Source organism: Salmo salar, unplaced genomic scaffold (assembly GCF_905237065.1).
Source record: "Salmo salar unplaced genomic scaffold, Ssal_v3.1, whole genome shotgun sequence".
NCBI classification, from domain to species: Eukaryota; Metazoa; Chordata; class Actinopteri; order Salmoniformes; family Salmonidae; genus Salmo; species Salmo salar.
Window position 1 is genome coordinate 76,327 of NW_025547672.1, and position 18,674 is coordinate 95,000.

The 18,674-nt window shown below is 46.3% G+C and overlaps 1 protein-coding gene across 1 annotated transcript in view; it reads left to right on the forward strand.

Annotated features, from left to right (window-relative positions):
* Positions 1–18,674, forward strand: part of LOC123732152 (SH3 and multiple ankyrin repeat domains protein 3-like) — a 112,044-nt gene that overhangs the window by 46,883 nt on the left and 46,487 nt on the right. Inside the window, 1 exon segment of the mRNA XM_045711500.1 lies at positions 5,746–5,870. Within this exon segment, the coding sequence (XP_045567456.1) occupies positions 5,746–5,870 (125 nt within the window).

Consider the following 18,674-nt stretch of genomic DNA (forward strand, 5'->3'; position numbering starts at 1 on the left):
GAATGTATCTGGGGTTAGGAGAATGTATCTAGGGTTAGGAGAATGTATCTAGGGTTAGGAGAATGTATCTAGGGTTAGGAGAATGTATCTAGGGTTAGGAGAATGTATCTAGGGTTAGGAGAATGTATCTATGGGTTAGGAGAATGTATCTAGGGTTAGGAGAATGTATCTAGGGTTAGGAGAATGTATCTGGGGTTAGGAGAATGTATCTAGGGTTAGGGTTAGGAGAATGTATCTAGGGTTAGGAGAATGTATCTAGGGTTAGGAGAATGTATCTGGGGTTAGGAGAATGTATCTAGGGTTAGGAGAATGTATCTAGGGTTAGGAGAATGTATCTAGGGTTAGGAGAATGTATCTAGGGTTAGGGTTAGGAGAATGTATCTAGGGTTAGGAGAATGTATCTAGGGTTAGGGTTAGGAGAATGTATCTAGGGTTAGGAGAATGTATCTAGGGTTAGGAGAATGTATCTAGGGTTAGGAGAATGTATCTAGGGTTAGGGTTAGGAGAATGTATCTAGGGTTAGGAGAATGTATCTAGGGTTAGGGGAGAATGTATCTAGGGTTAGGAGAATGTATCTAGGGTTAGGAGAATGTATCTAGGGTTAGGAGAATGTATCTAGGGTTAGGTTAGGAGAATGTATCTAGGGTTAGGAGAATGTATCTAGGGTTAGGAGAATGTATCTAGGGTTAGGAGAATGTATCTAGGGTTAGGAGAATGTATCTAGGGTTAGGAGAATGTATCTAGGGTTAGGAGAATGTATCTAGGGTTAGGAGAATGTATCTAGGGTTAGGTTAGGAGAATGTATCTAGGGTTAGGAGAATGTATCTAGGGTTAGGAGAATGTATCTGGGGTTAGGAGAATGTATCTAGGGTTAGGGTTAGGAGAATGTATCTAGGGTTAGGAGAATGTATCTAGGGTTAGGAGAATGTATCTAGGGTTAGGAGAATGTATCTAGGGTTAGGAGAATGTATCTAGGGTTAGGAGAATGTATCTAGGGTTAGGAGAATGTATCTAGGGTTAGGGTTAGGAGAATGTATCTAGGGTTAGGAGAATGTATCTAGGGTTGGGTAGGAGAATGTATCTAGGGTTAGGAGAATGTATCTAGGGTTAGGAGAATGTATCTAGGGTTAGGAGAATGTATCTAGGGTTAGGGTTAGGAGAATGTATCTAGGGTTAGGAGAATGTATCTAGGGTTAGGTTAGGAGAATGTATCTAGGGTTAGGAGAATGTATCTAGGGTTAGGAGAATGTATCTGGGGTTAGGAGAATGTATCTAGGGTTAGGGTTAGGAGAATGTATCTAGGGTTAGGAGAATGTATCTAGGGTTAGGAGAATGTATCTAGGGTTAGGAGAATGTATCTAGGGTTAGGAGAATGTATCTAGGGTTAGGAGAATGTATCTAGGGGTTAGGAGAATGTATCTAGGGTAGGGTTAGGAGAATGTATCTAGGGTTAGGAGAATGTATCTAGGGTTAGGAGAATGTATCTAGGGTTAGGAGAATGTATCTAGGGTTAGGAGAATGTATCTGGGGTTAGGAGAATGTATCTAGGGTTAGGGTTAGGAGAATGTATCTAGGGTTAGGAGAATGTATCTAGGGTTAGGAGAATGTATCTAGGGTTAGGAGAATGTATCTAGGGTTAGGAGAATGTATCTAGGGTTAGGAGAATGTATCTAGGGTTAGGAGAATGTATCTAGGGTTAGGAGAATGTATCTAGGGTTAGGGTTAGGAGAATGTATCTAGGGTTAGGAGAATGTATCTAGGGTTAGGAGAATGTATCTAGGGTTAGGAGAATGTATCTAGGGTTAGGGTTAGGAGAATGTATCTAGGGTTAGGAGAATGTATCTAGGGTTAGGGTAGAGAATGTATCTAGGGTTAGGAGAATGTATCTAGGGTTAGGAGAATGTATCTAGGGTTAGGAGAATGTATCTAGGGTTAGGAGAATGTATCTAGGGTTAGGAGAATGTATCTAGGGTTAGGGTTAGGAGAATGTATCTAGGGTTAGGAGAATGTATCTAGGGTTAGGAGAATGTATCTAGGGTTAGGAGAATGTATCTAGGGGGTTAGGAGAATGTATCTAGGGTTAGGAGAATGTATCTAGGGTTAGGTAGGAGAATGTATCTAGGGTTAGGAGAATGTATCTAGGGTTAGGAGAATGTATCTAGGGTTAGGAGAATGTATCTAGGGTTAGGAGAATGTATCTAGGGTTAGGAGAATGTATCTAGGGTTAGGAGAATGTATCTAGGGTTAGGAGAATGTATCTGGGGTTAGGAGAATGTATCTAGGGTTAGGAGAATGTATCTAGGGTTAGGGTTAGGAGAATGTATCTAGGGTTAGGAGAATGTATCTAGGGTTAGGAGAATGTATCTAGGGTTAGGAGAATGTATCTGGGGTTAGGAGAATGTATCTAGGGTTAGGAGAATGTATCTAGGGTTAGGAGAATGTATCTAGGGTTAGGAGAATGTATCTAGGGTTAGGAGAATGTATCTAGGGTTAGGAGAATGTATCTAGGGTTAGGAGAATGTATCTAGGGTTGGTTAGGAGAATGTATCTAGGGTTAGGAGAATGTATCTAGGGTTAGGAGAATGTATCTAGGGTTAGGAGAATGTATCTAGGGTTAGGAGAATGTATCTAGGGTTAGGAGAATGTATCTAGGGTTAGGAGAATGTATCTAGGGTTAGGAGAATGTATCTAGGGTTAGGAGAATGTATCTAGGGTTAGGAGAATGTATCTAGGGGGTTAGGAGAATGTATCTAGGGTTAGGAGAATGTATCTAGGGTTAGGAGAATGTATCTAGGGTTAGGAGAATGTATCTAGGGTTAGGAGAATGTATCTAGGGTTAGGAGAATGTATCTAGGGTTAGGAGAATGTATCTAGGGTTAGGAGAATGTATCTAGGGTTAGGAGAATGTATCTAGGGTTAGGAGAATGTATCTAGGGTTAGGAGAATGTATCTAGGGTTAGGAGAATGTATCTAGGGTTAGGAGAATGTATCTAGGGTTAGGAGAATGTATCTGGGGTTAGGAGAATGTATCTAGGGTTAGGAGAATGTATCTAGGGTTAGGAGAATGTATCTAGGGTTAGGAGAATGTATCTAGGGTTAGGAGAATGTATCTAGGGTTAGGGTTAGGAGAATGTATCTAGGGTTAGGAGAATGTATCTAGGGTTAGGAGAATGTATCTAGGGTTAGGGTTAGGAGAATGTATCTAGGGTTAGGAGAATGTATCTAGGGTTAGGGTTAGGAGAATGTATCTAGGGTTAGGAGAATGTATCTAGGGTTAGGAGAATGTATCTAGGGTTAGGAGAATGTATCTAGGGTTAGGAGAATGTATCTAGGGTTAGGAGAATGTATCTAGGGTTAGGAGAATGTATCTAGGGTTAGGAGAATGTATCTAGGGTTAGGAGAATGTATCTAGGGTTAGGAGAATGTATCTAGGGTTAGGAGAATGTATCTAGGGTTAGGAGAATGTATCTAGGGTTAGGGTTAGGAGAATGTATCTAGGGTTAGGAGAATGTATCTAGGGTTAGGAGAATGTATCTAGGGTTAGGGTTAGGAGAATGTATCTAGGGTTAGGAGAATGTATCTAGGGTTAGGAGAATGTATCTGGGGTTAGGAGAATGTATCTAGGGTTAGGAGAATGTATCTAGGGTTGGTTAGGAGAATGTATCTAGGGTTAGGAGAATGTATCTAGGGTTAGGGTTAGGAGAATGTATCTAGGGTTAGGAGAATGTATCTAGGGTTAGGAGAATGTATCTAGGGTTAGGAGAATGTATCTAGGGTTAGGAGAATGTATCTAGGGTTAGGAGAATGTATCTAGGGTTAGGAGAATGTATCTGGGGTTAGGAGAATGTATCTAGGGTTAGGAGAATGTATCTAGGGTTAGGAGAATGTATCTAGGGTTAGGAGAATGTATCTAGGGTTAGGAGAATGTATCTAGGGTTAGGAGAATGTATCTAGGGTTAGGAGAATGTATCTAGGGTTAGGAGAATGTATCTAGGGTTAGGAGAATGTATCTAGGGTTAGGGTTAGGAGAATGTATCTAGGGTTAGGAGAATGTACCTAGGGTTAGGAGAATGTATCTGGGGTTAGGAGAATGTATCTAGGGTTAGGGTTAGGAGAATGTATCTAGGGTTAGGAGAATGTATCTAGGGTTAGGAGAATGTATCTGGGGTTAGGAGAATGTATCTAGGGTTAGGAGAATGTATCTAGGGTTAGGATAATGTATCTAGGGTTAGGAGAATGTAGGAGAATGTATCTAGGGTTAGGAGAATGTATCTAGGGTTAGGAGAATGTATCTAGGGTTAGGGTTAGGAGAATGTATCTAGGGTTAGGAGAATGTATCTAGGGTTAGGGTTAGGAGAATGTATCTAGGGTTAGGAGAATGTATCTAGGGTTAGGAGAATGTATCTAGGGTTAGGAGAATGTATCTAGGGTTAGGGTTAGGAGAATGTATCTAGGGTTAGGAGAATGTATCTAGGGTTAGGAGAATGTATCTAGGGTTAGGGTTAGGAGAATGTATCTAGGGTTAGGAGAATGTATCTAGGGTTAGGGTTAGGAGAATGTATCTAGGGTTAGGAGAATGTATCTAGGGTTAGGAGAATGTATCTAGGGTTAGGAGAATGTATCTAGGGTTAGGAGAATGTATCTAGGGTTAGGGTTAGGAGAATGTATCTAGGGTTAGGGTTAGGAGAATGTATCTAGGGTTAGGAGAATGTATCTAGGGTTAGGGTTAGGAGAATGTATCTAGGGTTAGGGTTAGGAGAATGTATCTGGGGTTAGGAGAATGTATCTAGGGTTAGGAGAATGTATCTAGGGTTAGGAGAATGTATCTAGGGTTAGGAGAATGTATCTAGGGTTAGGAGAATATATCTAGGGTTAGGAGAATGTATCTAGGGTTAGGGTTAGGAGAATGTATCTAGGGTTAGGAGAATGTATCTAGGGTTAGGGTTAGGAGAATGTATCTAGGGTTAGGAGAATGTATCTAGGGTTAGGGTTAGGAGAATGTATCTAGGGTTAGGAGAATATATCTAGGGTTAGGAGAATGTATCTAGGGTTAGGAGAATGTATCTGGGGTTAGGAGAATGTATCTAGGGTTAGGAGAATGTATCTAGGGTTAGGAGAATGTATCTAGGGTTAGGAGAATGTATCTAGGGTTAGGAGAATGTATCTAGGGTTAGGAGAATGTATCTAGGGTTAGGGTTAGGAGAATGTATCTAGGGTTAGGAGAATGTATCTAGGGTTAGGGTTAGGAGAATGTATCTAGGGTTAGGAGAATGTATCTAGGGTTAGGGTTAGGAGAATGTATCTAGGGTTAGGAGAATATATCTAGGGTTAGGAGAATGTATCTAGGGTTAGGAGAATGTATCTGGGGTTAGGAGAATGTATCTAGGGTTAGGAGAATGTATCTGGGGTTAGGAGAATGTATCTAGGGTTAGGAGAATGTATCTAGGGTTAGGAGAATGTATCTAGGGTTAGGAGAATGTATCTAGGGTTAGGAGAATGTATCTGGGGTTAGGAGAATGTATCTGGGGTTAGGAGAATGTATCTAGGGTTAGGAGAATGTATCTGGGGTTAGGAGAATGTATCTAGGGTTAGGAGAATGTATAGATAATGATATTAAATCAATTGAACATGACTTAAATGTAAGACAAATACATTGTGTGTGTGTGTGTGTGTGTGTGTGTGTGTGTGTGTGTGTGTGTGTGTGTGTGTGTGTGTGTGTGTGTGTGTGTGTGTGTGTGTGTTTAGCGGAGACCCCTATAGAGGAGTTTGCCCCTACCCCAGCGTTCCCGGCGCTGCAGTACCTGGAGTCTGTTGACTTGGAGGGCGTGGCCTGGAGGGCGGGGCTACGCACTGGGGACTTCCTCATTGAGGTAAACACACCCCATAGAGATGTATAGAGATCACAACATTATATCTATTCCATTATACACCCCATAGAGATGTATAGAGATCACAACATTATATCTGTTCATTATACATCCCATAGAGATGTATAGAGATCGTTGTATCTATTCCATTATACACCCCATAGAGATGTATAGAGATCACTACTTTGCATCTGTCTCATGCTGGCGTCTGTGACTGCATGACAGCAGTGGTGGTTCTAACTCGTATGGCTCCCTGGGTGAAGCCCCACTTCAGCCCCCCCCAAATAAATCACCATTCTTCACTAACTGTCATTTTTATTCAGACATTTGGAAACAACACAAATAAATAATCATGACATTTAAATGTACATAAATATAACAATATATACAAAAATAAAACTCATAAATATCAAACAGTAACAAAGACAAATAGAAACAAATTGTTTAAATAAGAAGAGAATTATTACACCATTACCCTATTGCTAACAAAAATACACAAATACACAAATATAAACGTATAAAGAAGAGAACCTGATTATTACACCATTACCCTATTGCTAACAAAAACACACAAATACACAAATATAAACGTATAAAGAAGAGAACCTGACTATTACACCATTACCCTATTGCTAACAAAAACACACAAATACACAAATATAAACGTATAAAGAAGAGAACCTGATTATTACACCATTACCCTATTGCTAACAAAAACACACAAATACACAAATATAAACGTATAACGAAGAGAACCTGATTATTACACCATTACCCTATTGCTAACAAAAACACACAAATACACAAATATAAACGTATAAAGAAGAGAACCTGATTATTACACCATTACCCTATTGCTAACAAAAACACACAAATACACAAATATAAACGTATAAAGAAGAGAACCTGATTATTACACCATTACCCTATTGCTAACAAAAACACACAAATACACAAATATAAACGTATAAAGAAGAGAACCTGATTATTACACCATTACCCTATTGCTAACAAAAACACACAAATACACAAATATAAACGTATAAAGAAGAGAACCTGATTATTACACTATTACCCTATTGCTAACAAAAACACACAAATACACAAATATAAACGTATAAAGAAGAGAACCTGATTATTACACCATTACCCTATTGCTAACAAAAACACACAAATACACAAATATAAACGTATAAAGAAGAGAACCTGATTATTACACCATTACCCTATTGCTAACAAAAACACACAAATACACAAATATAAACGTATAAAGAAGAGAACCTGATTATTACACCATTACCCTATTGCTAACAAAAACACACAAATACACAAATATAAACGTATAAAGAAGAGAACCTGATTATTACACCATTACCCTATTGCTAACAAAAACACACAAATACACAAATATAAACGTATAAAGAAGAGAACCTGATTATTACACCATTACCCTATTGCTAACAAAAACACACAAATACACAAATATAAACGTATAAAGAAGAGAACCTGATTATTACACTATTACCCTATTGCTAACAAAAACACACAAATACACAAATATAAACGTATAAAGAAGAGAACCTGATTATTACACCATTACCCTATTGCTAACAAAAACACACAAATACACAAATATAAACTTATAAAGAAGAGAACCTGATTATTACACCATTACCCTATTGCTAACAAAAACACACAAATACACAAATATAAACGTATAAAGAAGAGAACCTGATTATTACACCATTACCCTATTGCTAACAAAAACACACAAATACACAAATATAAACGTATAAAGAAGAGAACCTGATTATTACACCATTACCCTATTGCTAATATTACCCTACGCTGGCTCGATGCTCTAGGGGTATGCGAGAACACGTAGTCAGACGAGGAGAGAGCAGTAGGAGAAGAGAACCTGATTATTACACTATTGGTCTTCAAACAAGAAACATACAAACTAAATCGCACAACTGCCATCTAAACCCCGACCTTTCTTGCCTTCCTTGATGCAAAGTCATCAATTACATCATCATAAGAAATCTGCTCAGCAATTGCATGGTTAATACTGATGACAGCAAGGCCACTAAGGCGTGCCTGTGACATGGTGGACCTCAGGTAGGATTTGAAAAGCTCCTCTCTGCTTCAGCTACGATCACTGGGAGAGTAAGACACATTCTGAGAGCTCCCTTTCGTGTATAAATATCAGCAGCTCAAGCAGGGTCATGGTCTTCGATGTCAAGTCCTTCAGTTCCTGTGCTCTCTGCCATCCAGGTCTGAGTGGTCTTTATAGTGTCATACTAAGGGCCTCACATTGTTCTGTCAGCTCCTCATTGGAGAGACTTTGGAAGGTTTACAGCATTTGTGGAGACGCCAGTGGGGCTGAGGGATAGATGGCTCCTCATCCTGGCTAGTGGGGCTGAGGGATAGATGGCTCCTCATCCTGGCCAGTGGGGCTGAGGGGTAGATGGCTCCTCATCCTGGCCAGTGGGGCTGAGGGATAGATGGCTCCTCATCCTGGCCAGTGGGGCTGAGGGATAGATGGCTCCTCATCCTGGCCAGTGGGGCTGAGGGGTAGATGGCTCCTCATCCTGGCCAGTGGGGCTGAGGGATAGATGGCTCCTCATCCTGGCCAGTGGGGCTGAGGGATAGATGGCTCCTCATCCTGGCCAGTGGGGCTGAGGGATAGATGGCTCCTCATCCTGGCCAGTGGGGCTGAGGGGGTAGATGGCTCCTGATCCTGGCCAGTGGGGCTGAGGGGAGAGATGGCTCCTCATCCTGGCTAGTGGGGCTGAGGGGTAGATGGCTCCTCATCCTGGCCAGTGGGGCTGAGGGGTAGATGGCTCCTCATCCTGGCCAGTGTGGCTGAGGGGTAGATGGCTCCTCATCCTGGCCAGTGTGGCTGAGGGGTAGATGGCTCCTCATCCTGGCCAGTGGGGCTGAGGGGGTTGATGGCTCCTCATCCTGGCCAGTGGGGCTGAGGGGGTTGATGGCTCCTCATCCTGGCCAGTGGGGCTGAGGGGTAGATGGCTCCTCATCCTGGCCAGTGGGGCTGATGGGATAGATGGCTCCTCATCCTGGCCAGTGGGGCTGAGGGGGTAGATGGCTCCTCATCCTGGCCAGTGGGGCTGAGGGGGTAGATGGCTCCTCATCCTGGCCAGTGGGGCTGAGGGGAGAGATGGCTCCTCATCCTGGCTAGTGGGGCTGAGGGGTAGATGGCTCCTCATCCTGGCCAGTGTGGCTGAGGGGTAGATGGCTCCTCATCCTGGCTAGTGGGGCTGAGGGGTAGATGGCTCCTCATCCTGGCCAGTGGGGCTGAGGGGTAGATGGCTCCTCATCCTGGCCAGTGGGGCTGAGGGGGTAGATGGCTCCTCATCCTGGCCAGTGGGGCTGAGGGGATAGATGGCTCCTCATCCCGGCCAGTGTGGCTGAGGGTAGATGGCTCCTCATCCTGGCCAGTGGGGCTGAGGGGGTAGATGGCTCCTCATCCTGGCCAGTGTGGCTGAGGGGGTAGATGGCTCCTCATCCTGGCCAGTGTGGCTGAGGGGGTAGATGGCTCCTCATCCTGGCCAGTGGGGCTGAGGGGGTAGATGGCTCCTTATCCTGGCCAGTGTGGCTGAGGGGTAGATGGCTCCTCATCCTGGCCAGTGTGGCTGAGGGGTAGATGGCTCCTCATCCTGGCCAGTGTGGCTGAGGGGGTAGATGGCTCCTCATCCTGGCCAGTGTGGCTGAGGGGAGAGATGGCTCCTCATCCTGGCCAGTGTGGCTGAGGGGAGAGATGGCTCCTCATCCTGGCCAGTGTGGCTGAGGGGTAGATGGCTCCTCATCCTGGCTAGTGGGGCTGAGGGGTAGATGGCTCCTCATCCTGGCCAGTGTGGCTGAGGGGGTAGATGGCTCCTCATCCTGGCCAGTGTGGCTGAGGGGGTAGATGGCTCCTCATCCTGGCTAGTGGGGCTGAGGGGTAGATGGCTCCTCATCCTGGCCAGTGTGGCTGAGGGGTAGATGGCTCCTCATCCTGGCCAGTGTGGCTGAGGGGGGAAGATGGCTCCTCATCCTGGCCAGTGTGGCTGAGGGGGTAGATGGCTCCTCATCCTGGCCAGTGTGGCTGAGGGGGTAGATGGCTCCTCATCCTGGCCAGTGTGGCTGAGGGGGTAGATGGCTCCTCATCCTGGCTAGTGGGGCTGAGGGGTAGATGGCTCCTCATCCTGGCCAGTGTGGCTGAGGGGGTAGATGGCTCCTCATCCTGGCTAGTGGGGCTGAGGGGTAGATGGCTCCTCATCCTGGCCAGTGTGGCTGAGGGGGTAGATGGCTCCTCATCCCGGCCAGTGTGGCTGAGGGGGTAGATGGCTCCTCATCCTGGCCAGTGTGGCTGAGGGGGTAGATGGCTCCTCATCCTGGCCAGTGGGGCTGAGGGGGTAGATGGCTCCTCATCCTGGCTAGTGGGGCTGAGGGGGTAGATGGCTCCTCATCCTGGCCAGTGTGGCTGAGGGGTAGATGGCTCCTCATCCTGGCCAGTGTGGCTGAGGGGTAGATGGCTCCTCATCCTGGCCAGTGTGGCTGAGGGGGTAGATGGCTCCTCATCCTGGCTAGTGGGGCTGAGGGGTAGATGGCTCCTCATCCTGGCCAGTGTGGCTGAGGGGTAGATGGCTCCTCATCCTGGCTAGTGGGGCTGAGGGGTAGATGGCTCCTCATCCTGGCCAGTGTGGCTGAGGGGTGGATGGCTCCTCATTCTGGCCAGTGTGGCTGAGGGGGTAGATGGCTCCTCATCCCGGCCAGTGTGGCTGAGGGGTAGATGGCTCCTCATCCTGGCCAGTGTGGCTGAGGGGTAGATGGCTCCTCATCCCGGCCAGTGTGGCTGAGGGGTAGATGGTTCCTCATCCCGGCCAGTGTGGCTGAGGGGGTAGATGGCTCCTCATCCTGGCCAGTGGGGCTGAGGGGGTAGATGGCTCCTCATCCTGGCCAGTGGGGCTGAGGGGGTAGATGGCTCCTCATCCTGGCCAGTGTGGCTGAGGGGATAGATGGCTCCTCATCCTGGCCAGTGGGGCTGAGGGATAGATGGCTCCTCATCCTGGCCAGTGGGGCTGAGGGGGTAGATGGCTCCTCATCCTGGCCAGTGGGGCTGAGGGGGTAGATGGCTCCTCATCCTGGCCAGTGGGGCTGAGGGGTAGATGGCTCCTCATCCTGGCCAGTGTGGCTGAGGGATAGATGGCTCCTCATCCTGGCCAGTGTGGCTGAGGGGGGTAGATGGCTCCTCATCCTGGCCAGTGGGGCTGAGGGAGAGATGGCTCCTCATCCTGGCCAGTGGGGCTGAGGGATAGATGGCTCCTCATCCTGGCCAGTGGGGCTGAGGGGTAGATGGCTCCTCATCCTGGCCAGTGTGGCTGAGGGGTAGATGGCTCCTCATCCTGGCCAGTGCCAGAGGGTGCTCCATAATATTTCAGAAGTGCCCCTGAATGTGCATTGAAATACAGTTTATGAGTCTTACACCCTAAATGCATTTGTTGCACAATTACATTTACATTTTACATTTACGTCATTTAGCAGACGCTCTTATCCAGAGCGACTTACAAATTGGTGCATTCACCTTATGATATCCAGTGGAACAACCACTTTACAATAGTACATCTATATATTTTTTTGGGGGGGGGGGTTACAAGGATTACTTTATCCTATCCCAGGTATTCCTTAAAGAGGTGGGGTTTCAGGTGTCTCCGGAAGGTGGTGATTGACTCCGCAGTCCTGGCATCGTGAGGGAGCTTGTTCCACCATTGGGGTGCCAGAGCAGCGAACAGTTTTGACTGGGATGAGCGGGAACTCTGCTTCCTCAGAGGTAGGGAGGCGAGCAGGCCAGAGGTGGATGAACGCAGTGCCCTTGTTTGGGTGTAGGGACTGATCAGACCCTGAAGGTACGGAGGTGCTGTTCCCCTCACAGCTCCGTAGGCAAGCACCATGGTCTTGTAGCAGATGCGAGCTTCAACTGGAAGCCAGTGGAGAGAGCGGAGGAGCGGGGTGACTTGAGAGAACTTGTGAAGGTTGAACACCAGACGGGCTGCGGCGTTCTGAATGAGTTGTAGGGATTTAATGGCACAGGCAGGGAGCCCCGCCAACAGCGAGTTGCAGTAATCCAGACGGGAGATGACAAGTGCCTGGATTAGGACCTGCGCCGCTTCCTGTGTAAGGCAGGGTCGTACTCTGCGAATGTTGTAGAGCATGAACCTACAGGATCGGGTCACCGCCTTGATGTTAGCGGAGAACGACAGGGTGTTGTCCAGGGTCACGCCAAGGCTCTTAGCACTCTGGGAGGAGGACACAATGGAGTTGTCAACCGTGATGGCGAGATCATGGAACGGGCGGTCCTTCCCCAGGAGGAAGAGCAGCTCTGTTTTGACGAGGTTCAGCTTGAGGTGGTGATCCGTCATCCACACTGATATGTCTGCCAGACATGCAGAGATGCGATTCACCACCTGGTTATCAGAAGGGGGAAAGGAGAAGATTAATTGTGTGTTGTCTGCGTAGCAATGATAGGAGAGACCATGTGAGGATATGACAGAGCCAAGTGACTTGGTGTATAGCGAGAATAGGAGAGGGCCTAGAACTGAGCCCTGGGGGACACCAGTGGTGAGAGCACGTGGTGCGGAGTCAGATTCTCGCCACGCCAGCTGGTAGGAGCGACCTGTCAGGTAGGACACAATCCAAGAGTGAGCCGCGCCAGAGATGCCCAACTCGGAGAGGGTGGAGAGGAGGATCTGATGGTTCACAGTATCAAAGGCAGCAGATAGGTCTAGAAGGATGAGAGCAGAGGAGAGAGAGTTAGCTTTAGCAGTGCGGAGAGCCTCCGTGACACAGAGAAGAGCAGTCTCAGTTGAATGACCAGTCTTGAAACCTGAGTGATTTGGATCAAGAAGGTAATTCTGAGAGAGATAGCAGGAGAGCTGGCCAAGGACGGCACGTCCAAGAGTTTTGGAGAGAAAAGAAAGAAGGGATACTGGTCTGTAGTTGTTGAAATCGGAGGGATCGAGTGTAGGTTTTTTCAGAAGGGGTGCAACTCTCGCTTTCTTGAAGACGGAAGGGACGTAGCCAGCGGTCAAGGATGAGTTGATGAGCGAGGTGAGGTAAGGGAGAAGGTCTCCGGAAATGGTCTGGAGAAGAGAGGAGGGGATAGGGTCAAGCGGGCAGGTTGTTGGGCGGCCGGCCGTCACAAGTCGGAAGATTTCATCTGGAGAGAGAGGGGAGAAAGAGGTCAAAGCACAGGGTAGGGCAATGTGAGCAGGACCAGCGGTGTCGTTTGACTTAACAAACGAGGATCGGATGTCGTCAACCTTCTTTACAAAATGGTTGACGAAGTCATCCGCAGAGAGGGAGGAGGGGGGGAGGAGGATTCAGGAGGGAGGAGAAGGTGGCAAAGAGCTTCCTAGGGTTAGAGGCAGATGCTTGGAATTTAGAGTGGTAAAAAGTGGCTTTAGCAGCAGAAACAGAAGAGGAAAATGTAGAGAGGAGGGAGTGAAAGGATGCCAGGTCCGAAGGGAGGCTAGTTTTCCTACATTTCCGCTCGGCTGCCCGGAGCCCTGTTCTGTGAGCTCGCAATGAGTCGTCAAGCCACGGAGCAGGAGGGGAGGACCGAGCCGGCCGGGAGGATAGGGGACATAGAGAGTCAAAGGATGCAGAAAGGGAGGAGAGGAGGTTTGAGGAGGCAGAATCAGGAGATTGGTTGGAGAAGGATTGAGCAGAGGGAAGAGATGATAGGATGGAAGAGGAGAGAGTAGCAGGAGAGAGAGAGCGAAGGTTGCGACGGCGCAATACCATCTGAGTAGGGGCAGAGTGAGTAGTGTTGGAGGAGAGCGAGAGGGAAAAGGATACAAGGTAGTGATCGGAGACTTGGAGGGGAGTTGCAGTGAGATTAGTAGAAGAACAGCATCTAGTGAAGATGAGGTCAAGCGTATTGCCTGCCTTGTGAGTACGTGGGGACGGTGAGAGGGTGAGGTCGAAAGAGGAGAGGAGTGGAAAGAAGGAGGCAGAGAGAAATGAGTCAAAGGTAGACGTAGGGAGGTTAAAGTCACCCAGAACTGTGAGAGGTGAGCCATCCTCAGCAAAGGAACTTATCAAGGCGTCAAGCTCATTAATGAACTCTCCAAGGGAACCTGGAGGGCGATAAATGGTAACGATGTTAAGCTTGAATGGGCTAGTGACTGTGACAGCATGGAATTCAAAGGAGGAGATAGACAGATGGGTCAGGGGAGAAAGAGAGAATGTCCACTTGGGAGAGATGAGGATTCCAGTGCCACCACCCCGCTGGCTCGATGCTCTAGGGGTATGCGAGAACACGTGGGCAGACGAGGAGAGAGCAGTAGGAGTAGCAATGTTATCTGTGGTAATCCATGTTTCCGTCAGCGCCAAGAAGTCGAGGACTGGAGGGTAGCATAGGCTGAGATGAACTCTGCCTTGTTGGCCGCAGATCGGCAGTTCCAGAGGCTGCCGGAGACCTGGAACTTCACGTGGGTCGTGCGCGCTGGGACCACCAGGTTAGAGTGGCAGCGGCCACGCGGTGTGAAGCGTTTGTATGGCCTGTGCAGAGAGGAGAGAACAGGGATAGACAGACACATAGTTGACAGGCTACAGGAGAGGCTACGCTAATGCAAAGGAGATTGGCATGAAAATTAACTAAACAACTGGGGAAGCGAGAGAGCAGGGCCTCCCTCACTAACCTTTCACTGAAACACTCAAATATAACTTTTCCAACTTCCACTTTAGAAATTCTAATTGATGTAAACTACAGTGGTTCAATGTTTCCAGGAATAGGCTCAAACTTAGTTTATTCAGCTAGATAACTTAGTACAGTATTCTTCCATGAAACCCACCCAGTGCACCGTGTCCTATGACGCCGTAGCTAACTAGCATGCTAGCATCCAATAACACACGGTTAGCATCCAATAACACACGGTTAGCACCAATAACACACGGTTAGCATCCAATAACACACGGTTAGCATCCAATAACACACGTTTAGCATCCAATAACACACGGTTAGCATCCAATAACACACGGTTAGCACCAATAACACACGGTTAGCATCCAATAACACACGGTTAGCATCCAATAACACACGGTTAGCATCCAATAACACACGGTTAGCATCCAATAACACACGGTTAGCACAATAACACACGGTTAGCATCCAATAACACACGGTTAGCATCCAATAACACACGGTTAGCATCCAATAACACACGGTTAGCATCCAATAACACACGGTTAGCATCCAATAACACACGGTTAGCACCAATAACACACGGTTAGCATCCAATAACACACGGTTAGCATCCAATAACACACGGTTAGCATCCAATAACACACGGTTAGCATCCAATAACACACGGTTAGCATCCAATAACACACGGTTAGCATCCAATAACACACGGTTAGCACCAATAACACACGGTTAGCACCAATAACACACGGTTAGCATCCAATAACACACGGTTAGCATCCAATAACACACGGTTAGCACCAATAACACACGGTTAGCATCCAATAACACACGGTTAGCATCCAATAACACACGGTTAGCATCCAATAACACACGGTTAGCATCCAATAACACACGTCCAATAACACACGGTTAGCATCCAATAACACACGGTTAGCATCCAATAACACACGGTTAGCACCAATACTTGGTTACAACAAACTACCAATGGATCATTCGTGTCCGTGTCTAGTTCATAACGCAGAAGTAATTAAACGTTGGCTAGCTAACACAAAGTCAGTCCTGCTGGCTACACAAGTGGACTACACATCACGAATGTCGTAAAGGTTTTCAATTCAAGATAGATGTCATTATGCACAATTTATCAAACTGTCAGAATAGGAACCAAATGAACCATACAACCTCCTTGGCTAATTCTAGGCGTAAGACACCCCAAAACACTCAATATATCACTAAATATTCAAAATATCAGCATAATATAGATGTCTTTTAAGTTCGCCTACAGCATTGTAAATTCCCCTTCCTGAGCTCAGGACCTAGTCAATCCAATCACAGAGAACCTTTACGATGTCACCTCAATGAAAGAACCAAATCAATAATGTAAACGTTAGGTTGTAATTGTTTTGCTGCAGGCTACACACATTATCATGATGAAACTGTATGAAATTATATCCTATGTTATGTAAGCTAGTTGGACAGAAAACGGAATATTGTCACCCTATGTGTAATAGCATAGCAAGCAACATATGCTAACAGACATAAGAGTTACACTGGGCTATTTCATTACATGCATAATGTTATACTCATAAAGAGATGACATAATGTTACACTCATAAAGAGATGACATATTATACTCAGAAAGAGATTACATAATATTATACTCATAAAGAGATGACATAATATTATACTCATAAAGAGATGACATCATATTATATTCATAAAGAGATGACATAATGTTATACTCATAAAGAGATGACATAATGTTATACTCATAAAGAGATTACATAGTATTATACTCATAAAGAGATGACATAATGTTATACTCATAAAGAGATGACATAATGTTATACTCATAAAGAGATGACATCATATTATACTCATAAAGAGATGACATCATATTATACTCATAAAGAGATGACATAATATTATACTCATAAAGAGATGACATCATATTATACTCATAAAGAGATGACATAATGTTATACTCATAAAGAGATGACATCATATTATACTCATAAAGAGATGACATCATATTATACTCATAAAGAGATGACATCATATTATACTCATAAAGAGATGACATATTATACTCATAAAGAGATGACATAATGTTATACTCATAAAGAGATGACATCATGTTATACTCATAAAGAGATGACATCATGTTATACTCATAAAGAGATGACATAATATTATACTCATAAAGAGATGACATCATATTATACTCATAAAGAGATGACATAATGTTATACTCATAAAGAGATGACATAATGTTATACTCATAAAGAGATGACATCATGTTATATTCATAAAGAGATGACATCATGTTATACTCATAAAGAGATGACATCATATTATACTCATAAAGAGATGACATCATATTATACTCATAAAGAGATGACATCATGTTATACTCATAAAGAGATGACATCGCTGCATACCTTTATCTTTTACCCGTTTCTCCTCTTCTTCTTTCCTCCATCTCCTAACCTGATGGCGTAGACCTTTTCTGATCCATTTGTGTTGATTTAGCACTCGAGCACCAATACATTACCCATCACCCAACACTGTCAACCAAGAGTCCAGACTACATTACCCATCCCCCAACACTGTCAACCAAGAGTCCAGACTACATTACCCATCCCCCAACACTGTCAACCAAGAGTCCAGACTACATTACCCATCACCCAACACTGTCAACCAAGAGTCCAGACTACATTACCCATCCCCCAACACTGTCAACCAAGAGTCCAGACTACATTACCCATCCCCCAACACTGTCAACCAAGAGTCCAGACTACATTACCCATCCCCCAACACTGTCAACCAAGAGTCCAGACTACATTACCCATCCCCCAACACTGTCAACCAAGAGTCCAGACTACATTACCCATCCCCCAACACTGTCAACCAAGAGTCCAGACTACATTACCCATCCCCCAACACTGTCAACCAAGAGTCCAGACTACATTACCCATCCCCCAACACTGTCAACCAAGAGTCCAGACTACATTACCCATCCCCCAACACTGTCAACCAAGAGTCCAGACTAAACCAGTTCACCTGGTGGTGTGCAGACTGGTTTTATATTATTCTGAACCATTTCACACAAACCAGAAAAAAAATGCAACAATATGTCTGTGAAACTATATATTCACAGTATTATAAATGAATTGTGGTTTATTTGTTTGCATTTCGTAGTGTGTCTGATTTTACTATTTGCATTAGTACTGTACAAAGTTAGAGGTGCTCTGTTTGATAGATTCCCCTCCCCTCCTACCTCGGGCTTCCAGAGGGGAGACCTGAGGTCAACCTCCCCCCCTCCTCCTACCTCGGGATTCCAGAGGGGAGACCTGAGGTCAACCTCCCCCCTCCTCCTACCTCGGGCTTCCAGTGGGGAGACCTGAGGTCAACCTCCCCCCTCCTCCTACCTCGGGCTTCCAGAGGGGAGACTTGAGGTCAACCTCCCCCCTCTTCCTACCTCGGGCTTCCAGAGGGGAGACCTGAGGTCAACCTACCCCCCTCTCCCTACCTCGGGCTTCCAGAGGGGAGACCTGAGGTCAACCTCCCCCCTTCTACCTCGGGTTTCCAGAGGGGAGACCTGAGGTCAACCTCCCCCTCCTACCTCGGGATCCAGAGGGGAGACCTGAGGTCAACCTCCCCCCTCCTACCTCGGGATTCGAGAGGGGAGACCTGAGGTCAACCTACCCCCTCTTCTCCTACCTCGGGCTTCCAGAGGGGAGACCTGCGGTCAACCAACCCCCCTCTCCCTACCTCGGGCTTCCAGAGGGGAGACCTGAGGTCAACCTCCCCCCTCCTACCTCGGGATTCCAGAGGGGAGACCTGAGTTCAACCTCCCCCCCTCCTACCTGGGGATTCCAGAGGGGAGACCTGAGGTCAACCTACCCCCTCCTCTCCTACCTCGGGCTTCCAGAGGGGAGACCTGAGGTCAACCTCCCCCCTCCTACCTCGGGATTCCAGAGGGGAGACCTGAGGTCAACCTCCCCCCCTCCTACCTCGGGGCCAGAGGGGAGACCTGAGGTCAACCTCCCCCCTTCTACCTCGGGCTTCCAGTGGGGAGACCTGAAGTCAACCTCCCCCCT